The 15474-nt window shown below is 57.2% G+C and overlaps 1 protein-coding gene across 1 annotated transcript in view; it reads right to left on the bottom strand.

Annotated features, from left to right (window-relative positions):
* ITGA3 (integrin subunit alpha 3) overlaps window positions 1-2715 on the bottom strand; it is a 30840-nt gene extending 28125 nt beyond the window's left edge. Inside the window, exon 1 of the mRNA XM_056127028.1 lies at window positions 2522-2715. Coding sequence (XP_055983003.1) covers window positions 2522-2715 — 194 coding nt within the window. The remainder of the gene's footprint in view (window positions 1-2521) is intronic.
* Window positions 2716-15474: the final 12759 nt, after the last annotated feature.

The following is a 15474-nucleotide window of genomic DNA, read 5'->3' on the forward strand; positions in this document are numbered from 1 at the left end:
GTAACTCAGGCAGCTGCTCACAGCTGGCTCCACAGCTGGCTGCCTCGAGCGGCCCAGCTGGCTTGCCCCAACACCAGTGAGTGGATTCAGGGAGCTGAGCGGGGCCAAGATACAGACACCGCTGGCCACTCCCCACTCCCGAGGAAACCCCGGGGGGGACACCCCGAGCCACCTGCCCTCCTGGGTTCCTTTGTTTCAGAATTTGCTGGGGTGTCCCAAGCAGGAAGAGCAGAGCCTCTCAGCCTGGCGCTCTCGGGGTCAAGGAGAGATGTCCAGGTCACGGCCTGCACACAGGGCCCTTGGCGTTACAGCAGGCAAGCGCTGAGCATTTGATACACACTGCCTGGGCTGAAGGCCATTGTCCCTGCTTTCCCCTGCAGGGGGCTGGACCCTCCCTGAGGAATCGAGGGCTGGCTAGCGGGCAGGACCCAGGGCAGGCCTTGGGCCTGGAGCCTTTTCCTTCTCCACAGCTGGTCTCTGAGAGGCCAACGGAGGCAGGAAGAAGCATATGTGGTCCATATGTCCCAAAGTGAGTGACATCACCGTTCCCCTCTGGAATGCTGGAACCAACCAGAAGGCAGCATAGTAGCCTTGGGTACAATTGTGGGGAAGGTGGGTGGGTGGGTGGGTGGGGAACCATTCCATTTGTCTGTTTAAAGAAGGCAGAGTTCCCGGGCGGGCTCCGAGTGTATTTTTCAGTTTGGGACCCTCTGATCTAAACCTCAAACAGTGGGGAAAACGGGTCCAGAAAAGGAAGCTTTTGCTCAAGGTCACACAGAACAGGGGGGCGGTGTGGCCAGAATCATATTTCCTCTGATTTCCAGTCTGATCTCTTCATAAGCCTTAGAGCCTGCAGATTCAGTACTGGAAACTAAACAAGAATCTTCTTCTCCAGGCAGACAGAGAGAGCACCAACAGGGGAACTGGTGCTGATGGTCAGGTAGGGTCCCCAGAGGGAGGAGGGTCAGCTCAGACCGGACCAAAGTCAAAATCACAAAGGCCAGGCTGGGAAGGGTGCGGCGGCTTCTGAGGAAGCTCTATGGACTTGTGGTCAAGTTCAGGTGGTAGCCTGGGCAGGGCTTGGGCCAGCAGGACATGGATCACTGCTGGAACAGTCTGGACTTTGGACTGTATAAGCTTCCTCAAGTTTCTCAGGGCCTCAGTTAGAACTGAAGTTCTAAAACAGCCTTTATCTGGGGCGGGGAGAGAGATCCAAGGGTTGGAGCACATAGCTAGCAAACACGAGGCTCCAGATTTGATGCCTAGTCTCCCGGGTGGCTCCCACCTCCCCCCACCCATGCCCCACCAAAGTGAGCCAAACAGAAAACCAAAAAGGAGGAAATGAGGAGCGCACTCTTTATCTGACCATACTCTCCTGCTCCCTGAGGTTAGAAACCAGGTGGGTGGATTTTGGATTTCTGGTAGTTGCCCCAAACACAGTAACAACAAAGTCTCACAATGGAGACGCACTCGAGCAAATTGATGAACAACGGGAGGACAGTGCTACAGGGTCCCAATCCAGAGGGAAGCAGGAAAAGCCTGCCTGTTGCTTTCCCTCCCAGGGCAGACCCCCCCATTCCCCAGGACACAAGATCGGGGAGAAATTGGGGCCTGCATCTGGGGGTGGAAGTGGGGCACAGGGGGGCTGGGCAGCTGGGTTTGATCGCCCACCCCTCTCCAATACGCCGGGCCCTTGCCCCGCCTCCTTGCAGCTGTTGGGGAAGGAGAAGGGAAGAGAAAAACACCATTTCCCTCTTCAAACCAAAACAAACACACTCAGGGTCGAGGATTCAACATGAATCTGTGGAATGCAAGGAAGATGTCTGGTGGGAGGGAGGGGTCACGCGGGGGTGGGGGAGGAGACCCAGGCAGCGGCTGGGACAGCCCCTCCCCGCCCCCCGCAGCCTCGAGGGGTCAGAAGGAGCACCTGGACAGCTCCAAGACGCCCAGACGTGCCCATGCCCTCGCTCTCGGCAACCGCCAGGCCGGGAGAAGGCGCCCAGGCGCTCTGCGGAGGGTGTGGCCGGCTCTGCAGAGAATCTGGGAGATGGGAGGGGGGGCGCTTAACCGCTCACGTTCAGAGGTTCTTCCCAGGAAAGCGGAAAGGGACCCCCCTAGGTGTCTATCTCCCACTCTGCCCTGCAGCCCCAGAACCTGCAGAGAGGCGCTTGGTGTACCAGGACAGAAAGGGGACCTGCGCACGGGGACTTCTGCTCTCAATCAGGTTTAAAAGGCTGAGGGGGGCTGCGTCTAGACAGGGTTCTGGCCAGGTCAGCAGTAGTAGCCAGTGATTACTGCCCGCCAACCCTCCCTCCCACCCCCCACTCTACACCCACCTTCTGCTTCCCGCCAAACCCCAGCAGCCCGCAGCCAGAGGGCTCCCGGGTCCCGCCCCCTTCCATCTCCGTCCCCACGGCGGGCGGGCGGGCGGGCGGCCGCCCGGATTGCGCCGACCCGGCTCGGCTGTGCTCTGGGGTCCCCGCACCCGCCGCGCGCCCCCGGCCCCGCCAGTCCCACTCACAGGTAGCGCTGCTGCCGCTCCGTCTGCCGGTGGAGGGCGACCGAGTAGCCAAAGAGGCTGCCGGGGTTCCCGGCCTCCTTCACCACCAGGAACCGGGTGTCCAGGTTGAAGGCGGAGGTGTCCACCATCAGCACGACGAGGGCGCAGAGCAGGGCGCGCGGGGCGCGGGCGGCCCGGAGGGGACCCGGGCCCATGGCCGGGGGGGGGGTGGCAGGGTGCGGGGTGGGGGGTCGGGGTGGGGGGACCTGTTCACCTGCTCCCCGCCTCGCCCGCGGCTGCCACGGGGCGGACGCGCTCCGCTTCGCCCTCCCGGAGCCCGGCGGGTGTCCAAGCGCCAGCCCCGACGCCCGCCCGCACCCGACTCGGGCCCCCGCCCCGCGCGCTCCGCCCCGCCCGCCCCGCCGCGGCCGCGCCCCCTCGGCCGCGCGAGCGCCTCGCACCGGCCTGGGCGGCCGCTCGGCACCGGCAGGACGAGAGGGAGGGTCCCGGGCCGCGCGCCCCGCCTCCCCGCGCCCGGCCCCGCACCTCCCCACCTTGCGCGCCCGGACCCGGCTCCGCTTTCCTTCCGGGGAAGGAGAAAAGGTCCCGGCGCCCGCCGCCGCCTCTTAAAGGCGCAGCGCGGCCCCGCCCGCCTCATCCTTCCCGGCCCGGCCCCGCCCTCCCCCTCCCCCAAACACCTGTCCGCGGCCCCCATCGCCTCGGACGGCCCCTTGCGGGCCCTCGCCTCTCCTCCCGGCGCAGAGGGGGTCCGGGCGGGACCGGGGACTGGGGTTCATTCCTGCCGCTGTGCCCGGAGAGGCCGCCCTGCCCGCCCTGGCACGGAGCGCCCTGGCGCTGGGCGCATCTGGGCATCCACGTCCGCGCGCACACTCCAGCGACACCCGATTGGTCCCCAGACAGGCCAGGCTGTGAGTCCGGGAAGGACGGCTTCGTTGTCTCCGTTTTTGTTACACACACACACACACACACACACACACACACTTCGCATTCAGCCTCTGCGCGCTGCAGATTTATTATTTCTCTACTCCTGCCCACCCGCTCGACCCACCCTGATCCTTAGCTGGGAGCAGTCTCTCCGGAGGGCCCCCCCAGCCCCGCCCTAGATATTTCGCGGTGGGAATAAGGAGCGAGGCTTGGCTAAAGTCACTAGCATCGTTGGTAGCGCTTTCTTGCAAGGGACGTGAAAGGGAGTCCTTTCTCCTTGGAGGGCGGACACCGTGTGGCCTGGAAGCCCGGCCCAGCCTGGAGTCTTGTTCATTCAGCCCAGCCTCCAGGGCCCCGCGCCAGCAGAACCCGCGTCTCCTCCTCCCACTCAGGCTCCCAGAGCCGTTTGAAGACTGGGCGGAACGCAGGTGTGCGGTGGGTGGTGCCAGGTAGAGGCAGGTGGGCGGGTCGCAGAGGGCTGCCGCTGCGCAGAAGAACATAAACTGAAAGGGAAAATTCAGGCGGTCACTATCCACTTTCCTGGCTGGCACTTAGATCTCCTTATCGCACAGCAAAAACCGATTTCTCTCGGCTCCAACGAGCCTTCTTCCTTTTGGCCCAGGAGTTTCCGCGTTCGCGCTCACTCCCTTGAAGTTTCCGTTTGGAGCACTTATCTTCAAGGGCTTATAATAAGAAAACAACAAACGTGTGGAAAACCCTTCTGCTAAGCGCTTTACAGATATTAATACATTAAATCCTCCCAATCACCTTTGAGGTGTTATCTCTATTTTGAGAAGAGGAAATTGAGCCCCTGGGGAGGCTAAGCAAGGTGGGGAAGGTCACACAGCTGGGACTGTAATCCTGTGCTGTTTGACCCCAGAGCCCTTCTTGGCTACTCATGCTAATAATTAACGTTTGTACAATACACGGGCCAGACCCAGCTTTGGCAGAGCCTGAGCCTTGCGTAACTGGGAGACCTTTTTAAGGTGAAGAATCAAGGGCCAGAGAGATAGTACAGCGGGCAGGGCACTTATCCAACCCGGGTTCATATGCACATATCCGACCCGGGTTCAATCCCTGGGGCTCCATAGGGTCTCTTAAGCTTTTCCAGGAGTGAGTCCTGAGCTCAGAGCCAGAAGTTAGCCCTGAGTACCACTGAGGGTAGCCCCCAAACAACCACCGTCCCCAAAGGAGAAGAATTTGAAATCAGGGGTCCACGGTGAGATGTGGAATCAGTGAAGGGACTTGAGTGATGCGTTTTGTCCTCAGGGTTGAGTAGCTTCTCTTTAGACTCACAGGGGGACCTGGGCATTCCAGCCCCTCACCTGCTAGATGCAGAGGCAGGCCTCGACTGACCAAAGCTGTATCTTTAAGAAGCAAACTCCGGACAGATGTTGCTCAGCCAGATACACATGCTTAAACAGAAGCAGCTGTGATAACAGCTTTAGTTGCAGAGCAGGGGGAGAGGACACTTGTCCCTGCCTGCCCTTGAAATGACATTTGTTCCTGAGCTGTGCCTCCCAGAGCCACCAGCCTCTCCACATCCCGCCTGATGGAGGGGGACCTCCAGGGGCTAGGAGACATCTGGGGTCAAGCAACAGGAAGCTGACCCAGAAGGAAGTCCAACAGTTGCCTTGGTCTCTTGGCCAGCAGCTGACCCCTCACCCCCCCCACCATGTCCCTCCAGGAGGGCAGGGACTAGGGTGGACCCTCAGTGTCAGCAGAGGTTCCCTGGAGACCACTCTGAGACCCATGGGATGCCAGGCGGGCTCTGTGCCAGGCGTTATCTCTGGCCATCCCAAACAGGAATGACCAGCATGTCCGATCCCAGGGCTGGGAGCAGGAAAGGGATGAGGGATGGTTTTTCCACTCCAGGGGAGTGTCCGGCGGGAATGTGGGAGCAGAAGCAGGGTCGCCTGGCAGGGGGGAGGGCTGGAGCTGAGGAATGTAGGGGAGTGTCACACAGAACCGGAGGAGATGGGGAAGTGTGGAGGGAGAAAAGCAGACAGAGAGGGTCTCTGCACGGCAGAGGGGCAGAAGGAAAAACCCCAAGTCTAGGCTGAAGGTCTGAAATCTACAAGTTTCTGGGGCTTTATAACCCACCGCCTCCTCCTCTCCTCCTCCATGTACTTTGTCAAGTCGGTCCTTCCCAGAAGAGAAGGGACCAGGGCCTGAGAGATAGTACAGCGGGTAGCATGTTTGACTTGCATGTGGCTGACTCAGGTTCAATCCCCAGCACCCCATATGGTCCCCCAAGCACAGAGCCAGGAATAAGTCTTGAGCACTGCTTGCTATGGTCCAAACAACCTCCCACCCCAGACTCACTTTGACATCTGTACAATCCTCAAAGCCAGTATCCCTCTCTGTCCTCTGCCCCCACCTGGACGGGACCCTAGGAAAGCCCTGGAACTCCACCGTCTGGGGCCACAGAGATTTGGAACGTGCAGGCCCCTTGGAGAGCTGATATTCACCCTGGCCTTGCTCCCTAACCTCAGAAAAGCTCCAGGCCAATCATCCCTCCTGGCTCTCCTCAGAAACCTCAGTTATGTAAATAATAAACTTGGTCATACCCTGGATGCGTGTATGGCGTCACATGTCCTGACAGAAAACCTTGCTGGGGGGCCCATTTATCTCTGCAGAGGCCCTGACAAGCCAAAAGCACGCTTTGTGTGTGTGTGTGTGTGTGTGTGTGTGTGTGTGTGTGTATGTCATTGTGCGAGTGTATGTGAGTGTGAGTGTATGTGAGTGCGAGTGTATGTGTGTGTGTGTGTGTGTGCACATGTGTGTGTGTGTGTGTGTGTGTGTGTGTGTGTGTATGTGTGTATATGTGTTTCTGCTGTCAGCCAGGGTGGCTTCCTGGAGGAGAATGTCTGGACTCAGAAGGACTGGCCAGAGGGAGGGAAGAAAGCATCGGAGTCAGAGTCTGGTTTGGGGAGATGCTTTCCTGTGGCAACAGGGACGCCATCCTCTTCAACCCCCTGGAGGCAGGGCTCAGCGCAGAGCTGAGTGGGTAGTCAAGGAGAGCGAGAGGCCAACTGCTCCTAAGGCAGCGAAGTTGCCTGCCTAGGAGCCTGCCCTGATTCTCTATGTGGGTTGCAGGAGGGAGGAAATCAGATAAACCATTCACACCGCAAGCTCCTCCCCAGCCTTCCCTGGTGATTTGCATTTGCAGTTCAGGTCACTTAGAGACCTGGCCCCTGCCGCAACCAAGACTTGTGGTCCGCTCAACTCAAGAACTGCTGGGGTCAGGGGCGGGAAGAGAAACTGGGAACCTTGGCACCCGCAGGCGGCTGGTGGAAGAATCAAGATAGAGGTCAAAATAAGGAAACTGAGGCAAGAAAGTAACTTGTCCGAGGTGTGCACGGGCAGTAGACAGCCAGAGAATACCATGGTCCCACTTCTGCCTCTTTCTCCAGCAGCTGTCCGTGTGCTCCCTGATGCCGTGGGCTAAACCCACAGCACAGTTTGGGGGCAAGGCAGGACTGGGCCATGGGGGGCCAGGGAGGTTGCTAAAGACTTGTTTAGGGACCAGAGCGATAGTACAGTGGGTAAAGCAGTATGGATATGGGATCCCTGGCATCCTATATGGTCCCCTGAGCACCACCAGGAGTAACTCCTGAGTGCAAAGCCAGGAGTAACTCCTGAGCATTGCCAGGTGTGACCCAAAAACAAACAATAAAACAAAACAAAACAAAGACTTTTTGGCTACTGCACTAGTTGGCATTGCCAGGGAAGACAGTGAGTGGGAGGGCAGGAGTAGGTACTTCAATAATTTGGGCAAGGAGTAGAACAGTGCCCAGGTGTGGGTGGAAAGAGGGAGGGGAGCTGGCAGGTGAGAGAGACTCAGGGTTCTTGTCGGACTTGGACTTTGGGAAGAGAAGTGTGGGGCATGCTGCAGGGAGGGTAGGGCCAGAGCAGAGGGATCTAAGGCATAGAGGGGCGAGGTCCCCCAGGGCTGTCTGGTGAGCGGGTCCCAAACATTATGAAACTTCCAGGCTAGAGAGGAGATAGCACAACGGGTCGGGCACTTGCATGAGGCTTTCTCAGGTTCAATCCCTGGCACCACATAAGGTTTCCCAAACTCTACCAGTAGTGATCCCTGAGCACAGAGGCCAGAGGAAGCACCTTGCTAGCTCCTTCCTCTGCAGGGTCCCCGCCACTGCCCAGGCCTGGCCTGATGCCTGTGTCCCAACCCCCCCTTTCCCAGTTAGGGGGTCTACATTTTTCTCTATTTCATGCTATAGTGAGTTTGGGGGCCATAGGGACCCACGGGGAATCAGAGTGGAGAAACCAGTCTTGCATTTCCCTTGGGAGAAGAGCAGATGGAAAAGGTGGGGAGAGAGGAGGGAATTTCATCTCCATCCCCCAATAATCCTGCTAGCACCCCGAGATATGTTTCTGAGTGTGGAGGGCACTGGCTGGATCTGTGCACAGGGGAATTCCCCTTTTTCAATCATTTTCATTTTATTAGGGGAGCTTTGGGGCACCCTAGTAGTGTTAAGGAATCACTCCTGGCTCTGTGCTCTGGGATCATACCTGGCAGTGCTCAGGAGACCATATGTAGTGTGAAGAATCGAACCCGGACAACCACATGCAAGGCCAGCGGCTTAACCTCTGGATGGTTTGAATCACTTCCACCTTTTCCCTCAATGTGGTTATGCTATTGATTTGAAATAAGTTGATTTTGAATCGCCTTTGGTTTTTAGCCTTCCCTACCATTCTCACTGATTTTCACTTTGGGTAACTGCCAGATCACTCTGCTTCCAAATATCAAGAAATAGGCCAAAGGGAATAAATAGGCAAATGTCATTCTTCCCTTCCCACACACTTGTAGGTAAGTAAATCAACTGTGCTTCCCGGTCCATTCTTTTGCACATGTGTTTTGTTAAGGTAAGCCGGATATTTATGTTTCCATATTTCTTCTTTCTTACAAAAGGTCACACACAATTTTTTCTGTACTTCTTTTTTTCTTTTCCTGGGGGAGGCACACCCAGCAATTTTCAGGGGTGATTCCTGGCTCTGCACTCAGAGATCACAGCTGGCATTTGATCGGATTGGGGCGGGACCATATGGGATGCTGAAGATCGAATCACAGCTGACCACATGCAAGGTAAGTGCCCCACCTGCCGTTCTGTCTCTCTAGCCCCTTCTTTGCTTTAATAAATTGAAGTGTGTTTATTTTTAATAAATACACAAATAAAAATTTATCTAGCTTTTGAGTCTTTGAACTATAGTGCTCAGGGGACCATTACTATGAGGTGCTGGGGAGTGAACCAGGGTTTGTCCCATGCAAGGTAAGTCCCTGCCTGGACTATCTCTATGGCCCTCCCTCATGGACTTTTTAAGAAATAATTTTTGCTTTTGTTAATTGTGGGGGTCACTCTCAGTGGTGCTGAAGATGGACCCCAGGACCCCTGCAAGGAATGTGTTCTACCCCTCAGTCTCAGCCGCACCCGCGCTCCAGCCCCCACATGCCGTCCCATGGTTACCAGAGACAGCGTGTCTCAGTTTTCACGTGCCTTTGAAGGCAGAAGGAGAGTGAGTGTTTGCTGAGTGCCTGCTGTCGCTAGCCCTTTATGTGTGCTATTTTATTTTTGTTTTGCTTGGGGCCCACACCCTGCATTGCTCAGGGCTTACTCCTAGCATGGTTTGGGGTACCATACCTGGTGCAGAGAATTGAACATGGGTTGGCTGCATGTAAGACCAATGCCCTGCCCCTTCTGCTATCTCTCTGCTGGGCATGCTGTCTTCTAACAGCCCATTCGGGGCTGAGTGAAGTCTCCACTTGACAAAGAAAAAGATGCAGGGGCTGGAGCGATAGTAAAGCAGGTAGGGCGTTTGCTTTGCACGTGACTGACTTGGGTCGATTCCCAGCATCCCATATGGTCCCCTGAGCACCACCAGGAGTAATTCCTGAGAGCAGAGCCAGGAGTAACCCCTGTGCATCGCCAGGTATGACCTAACAAGAAAAGAAAATGATGCAGAGGTGCAGGAGGGCTGAGTGAGCTGCCCTGCCCCTCCCTCCCTCCCCTCCCCATCATGGGGGCCCAGATGCCTTCTCTCCCTCCTCACCTCCCCTTGAGCAGAATCCAGAGTCCCATCTGCTCTCCCTGCCAGAGGGGCCTAGCCCTAGGTTACCACAGCTCCCAGCCCCTCCAGCTCCAGCTCGCTGCGCCCTCCTCTGCTTGTGATTCAGCTCTCTGGGAAGGGAAAACCCAAGAGCTGACTTTGGTTCTGGGTGTCTGCTGACTGTTCCATGTCCAAAGTCCTCTCCACCCTCTCCTGGCGCTCCCTTCACTCCCCAGCAGGCCCCTGTAAGTTGAGCCCTCAGCCCACCTCCCCCTGGCACCCCTGAGTCTTTCTCCTCCATGCTGCCCCCTTGTCTCCATGCTCAGCTCTCCTGGGCTACCTCCAGCCACCCACAGCTCCTCATATCCCGAGAGTTGAGAGTCGCGGACAGGCTCAGTCTCCCCCTCGTCCCCACAGCTACACCCCTGCAACTGCCTGAGTCTCAGGGTCTCATCCCTGCTCCCGAAAGTCTGCAGTCACCCCCAACTGGTTCACACCCTTGACCCACAGCCCAGAATACCCTCTGCCCTTTGCCCCTCTTACTCGGAGAATAGCCACATGTTCTTCTAAACCTTCCTGAATTTACTCTGTGTGTGTGTGTGTGTGTGTGTGTGTGTGTGTGTGTGCCACACCTGTGATGCTCAGGGGTTACTCTGGCACTGCACCAGGAATTACTCCTGGTGGTGCTCAGGGGACCATATGGATATGGGAAGCTGGGGATTGAACTTGGGTCGGCCACATGCAAGGCAAATGACATCCCTGCTGTACTATCGCTCCAGCCCCATTCATGAGTTTACTGTTTAGTTTTCAGACTATACCTGGCTGTGCTCAGGGATCACTCCTGGCCGGCTCTGGGGAACCCACAAGGTTCAAGGCAAGTGCCCTACCCATTGTACTCTCTCCAGCCCCATCTCTCATGAGTTTTCACTTTCTTTCCTCGCCCTGCCCCTTTCCTGAACTACCTTCCCCCACCCTCCCACCCTCCCCTACAGTCATTCTTGATTCTTCCAGGCCTTCTACTGACTTCTAGCCTGGACTTGCAGTGAGTGTGAAATGCCTGGATCACCGTCACCTCTCTCAGCTTCAGTTTTTCCCATTGTAACTTGGACATAAAGATACAAAACTTGGGGCTGGAGAGAGAGAGATAGTACAGGGGTTAGGGTGCACACCTGGGCATGTGGCCGGCCCTGGTTCTGTGGTACCACATGACCCCAGATCTCTCCCAGTGTGGCCCTGGAGGCCCTCAAGAACTGCCAGGTGACCTGGGTGAACCCTGGTACCATAGGGCCGAAAAGCCCCTCATCCTTGGGCCTTAGGATTGGACCACTGGCCTGGTGGACCAAAAATTTCCAGATGGGACCCCCTGAGCACTTCTTGGGAGGTGCATGCCCTCTTATGCCCCAATAAAGCAGTTACCAGTCTCTAGGGCCTAGACGTGGCTCAGTAGTAGAACACTTGCCTTGCATACGTGAGACACTGAATTCAATTCCTGGTACCACCTGGTCTCCCAAGCACTGTCTGGGGTGGCCACTGAGCATCTCTAAGTGTGGTCCATGAAAAAAACCCGACTGGACTCACAAGTTTGCTACAATGGGCCACCATGGCTGAGAGAGCTGAGGCCCGATGGGACCCTTTTGTGAACTCTTGTCCTTCTGGTCCCGCGATGGTCCCTCATGCATGTAAGTCTTCAATCACTGTAGGTCAAGTCACATACTATTTATGGCCCTAAGCGGGGACCGTGTGGAGGTGACGTGGGGCTCTGCTCGGCTCCCAAGAGTCTCCTGCCTGGTCCCCTCCCCCACCCGTCTTGGCTCAGATGGTTGAAAAGGAAAGTCAGGCCCGAGGCATGAGCAGCGGTGCCCACTGACTCACTTCCTCTTGCTCCGCTCCGGCCAGGCCTGACTGAGTAACACAGGTTGTCCTCCACCCGGTCCCCATCCTGTCCCCACACGCCCCCAGCCCCTCACAGCAGCCAGCACTCCTGGGGGGGCAGAAGGAGAGAGAGAGGAGGTGTAGGTCCACTGCCACCCACCAGGACCCCCGACAGGGGGCCCAGAACCCAGGAGAAGCCCCGAGTGGCATGCCCCACCCCTCCAGCAGAGACTTTCCCCGGGAGCCAGCCTGGCCTTTGATGTCACTGACCTCGAGGGCTCCAGGCGGTCGAAGGGGCCCACAGGAAACACCCAAAATAGCTGGCGGGGGCCCCCACCCAGCTCCCACGGGCCTGCTCACCACCCACCTCAGCCCAGCCTCTCCGTCCGCAGCCCCTGGCTTTAGCTGTGTTCTCCCAGAAACTCCAGCGGAAGATCCCAGAGGACCGTCCCCACCCCCGCCCCCACCCCTACCCCGACCCTCGGTGCTGCTGCGCCCGTATGGGTTGACCCCTGACTGCCAACTCCCCAGACGACCCCCGACACACACACCCCTCTAAGATGGGAAGATGAGAGGAACAGGCAAGAGAGGGTATCTGGAAAGACTTCCTGGAGGAGTTAAAAAATCAAGGAGAGTCAGGGGGCCCCTTTTTCAAGTTGCTAACTTGCCTCTCGTCCTCTTGGAGCTCCTTTGTCTGCAGAGAGGTCACGCTCCTCTGCCAAGTCAGGGGGGCTGGGCAGCAGTCAGTCATGGGCAGCCCTGGTGCTGGACCCACACGAAGCTGCCCCCTTCTCCACCCGTGCTGGGGGCTTGTCGCCAGCCCTCTCTGCCCGTGTCTGAGCCACCCTTGCTGGGGGCAGATGTGGGAGAGCTCAGAGTCCTCACTGGCGAGCCTGGCATGCACAAGTCCATGGGTCCAGTCCCGGGTGGCAGGGTGCCCTGGACGCTGCCAGGAGTGACCCCCACCCAAGAACTGAGATGGAAGGAGTCCCCTGGGAGACCTTTCAGTACCCAACCCAGAGCCTGCCTCCTGGCCCGGGTTCGAGGCCTCCTCCAGCACCTACTCACTCCAGCCCTGGCCCTTCACTTCTTCCCTGCTTCCCTACACAGCCTTGTTGCTGACCGCCAGCACCCCAGACGACTCCCCTTCTCAGGGAGAGACCCACCATCCCGGCTCTGTCTCTCTCTGTGGGGGCATGTGCCGCCTGGAGACACATGCTGCTGAGAGGCATTGGGTACAGCTACTTAAGTTCTCTGTGCCTTTGTTTCCCTAAAACGGCAGTGGTTGCCCTGGTTATGGTGTCATGGAGAGGAAAAGGAGTATGTAATGGCAGTGGCCACCCAGGAGCATGGGGGGTTGTGGTGGGTAGCAGTGAGCTCAGTGAGCTCCCCAAACAGCAGTGACCCCCGGCAAAAAGCCAGCTTGGACACTCCCCTCACCATCCTCTCAGTATCTCCTGCCACAGTGCTCTCCTCAGAGCCCAGTCAATGATGTCCGGCTGCCCCCGTGGGTGGGTCTCCGAGGCCTGTGGGATGTGACTGTTTCTACTTCAGGGGAGCAGAAGCCCAAAGCTGCCTGAGCAGTCAGCAGTGTGGAACCCACCAGAGCACCCCCTCTGGGAAGAGCTCAGTTGACTGCTCCCAAGAGCCTGGACTGAGACACCCCCCCACCCCACCCCACTAAGATGGGAAGATGGGAGAACGGGCAAGAGAAAGTATCCGGAAAGACTTCCTGGAGGCAGCAGAAATCGGGGAGAGTTAAGGCTGAGAAAAGGTGCTATCAGGGTGCTAAACCCTTTCTGTGTATTCCGCTCCTTTGCTCTCCAAAGGAGCCTGCGAGGGCAGACACACTCTTCCCTTCTCCAAGAGAGAAAACAAAAAAACAACCCCAAAACAACAGCTCAGACTGGCAAAGTGACACGGGCACTATCACGCGGCTAAATTTGATCCCACGTCTGCTGGGATCAGAGCGGAGGGCAGAGCCGAGGCTGGACACTGAGGCGGGTGAGAGAATTCCAAGCCCAGGCCAGCTGCCTACTCGGCCAGGGAGGCAGTGGGCGGGGCGGAAACAGCCACCAGAAAGCAGGGGCACGCGGCAAACAAGGGGGTCAGGAAATGAACTGGACTCAGGGTCCTTCCTCCCGGCCCGCCCTGTGCCCCGGGCCGCTGGCCGTCTCCTGTTGAGGCTCTGTCTCAGGGAACAGGGGCAGCTGGGCGGGAGCCCAGGCCGCGGCCCTGCCCCGGGAGGAGCCAGAAGGGACCAGCCAGCCCCGGACCTCAAGCCCCGTGGTGGGGAGGGCCAGGGCGGAGTGCCAGGGGTCCGGCCCAGGGGGCCTCTGACGGGGCTTGGGTGAGGACTGAAGGCCTCGCAGGCCTGGGACCCCGACTCAGCAGAGCACGAGGAGGCCTGCCCCCGCCTGGCCTCTGCCCCTACCGGGTGACCCCGATCGAGCTGCAGGGCCTCCTCCTCCATCCGACCAAGCTGCGGCGCTGGAATGTTCGCCACCGCTTGGGCCCCTTCCAGCTCTGACGATGCAGTTCTATTAATTCTTTTACTCACTCGCTGACTTGTTATTTCAGCGTATTACATAGTGGAGCTCAGTAAAGCATAAATGTTGGTGCCAGTGAAGAGGTGGGCAGAGTTTCGGGAGTAAGCCACGGTGGATGGGAGGGCAGGTAAGAGCAGGGGTTCTTGAATCAGGTGCCCACTCCCCCTTCCTCCCTCCCTCGCTGTGCAACTTCAGGCAAGTTACTGAACCACGCTGAGCTCCCATTTCCTCATCTGCAGAGTAGGGAGAATCGGTACATTCCATCGGGCTAGAGCAAGGATTAAATGAGATCATAGAGGGGTTGGAGCGATAGCACAATGGGTAGCGTGTTTGCCTTGCACGCAGATGACCCAGGTTCGATTCCCAGCATCCCATATGGCCCCCTGAGCACTGCCAGGAGTAACCCCTGTGCATCGCCGGGTGTGACCCCCTCCCCCCAGAAAGAAGCAAAAAAATGAGATCATCTAAATGTAAGGCTTGGGGAAATGTTGGTACGTGGTGAGGCCCAGCAAACGTCAGCTGTTGATGTTCTTTGCAGGTAGGCTGTGTGGGGGGACAAGGGTTAAGGACTAAGTATCAGAGCAACATACTCTATGGCAAGAAAGGTGGCAAGAACCAGTGCAAGACTAAGGAGTACTCCCTAGTGCTGCAGGGGTGCGCACAGATGGAGCCCCCAGAAAGGCTGGTGTGGCCCCAGAGCCCTCCACCTCTGCTGGGCCTAAGCCACCCTGGATCTTGGGTCCCAGCGTTGAATCCTGTTGGCCAAGAATCTCTAGGAGTGGCCCCAGTTCCCCAGCCAGCCCTGCTTGGAAGTTCCCTCCTCTGGAAAAGAAAACAAGCAACTCAGTTAAGAAAGAGGTGAGGAGTCAAAGAGATAGTACAGTGGGTAAGGCACTTGCCTTGCATGTGGCCGACCAGGTCTGATCCCCAGCATCCCATATGGAGCCCGGCCAGGAGTGACTTCTGATTGCAGAGCCAGAAGTAAGCCCTGAGCACCACTGGGTGTGACCTAAGAAAGAGAGAGAGAGAGAGAGAAAGAAAGAAAGAAAGAAAGAAAGAAAGAAAGAAACAAACAAACAAACAAACAAAGAAGTGAGGAGGGAGGGAGGGAAGAAATAAAGAAGGAAGGAAAGAAGAAAGAAGTGAAAGATTTAAATAGATATCTCACCAAAGATTTTGTAGGCTGCAAACAAACATGATACTCAGCATTATATAGCATCAGGAAAATGCAAGTGAGACAGCATGAGACTCCTCTTGGAAAGACTGAAATCCAAAACGCTGACAGCACGAGATGCTGGAAAGGAGTCCAGCAGCAGGAATCTCGGTCACAGAATGTAAAACGGTCCGGCCACTTTATGTGTGCTCACAATAAACTTCAGCACTGATCAAATCGTCATTTTCTGATTATGTGGTTGTTCTAGCTGCTAGATTGCTAAATCCTCGAGAACAAGAATTATGCCCTATTGATCTCTCTCTCTCTCTCTTTTTTTCTTTTTGGGTCACACCTGGCGATGCACAGGGGTTACTCTTGGCTCTGCA

The sequence above is a fragment of the Sorex fumeus genome, unplaced genomic scaffold (genome assembly GCF_029834395.1).
Source record: "Sorex fumeus unplaced genomic scaffold, SorFum_2.1 ptg000063l, whole genome shotgun sequence".
Lineage (NCBI taxonomy): Eukaryota > Metazoa > Chordata > Mammalia > Eulipotyphla > Soricidae > Sorex > Sorex fumeus.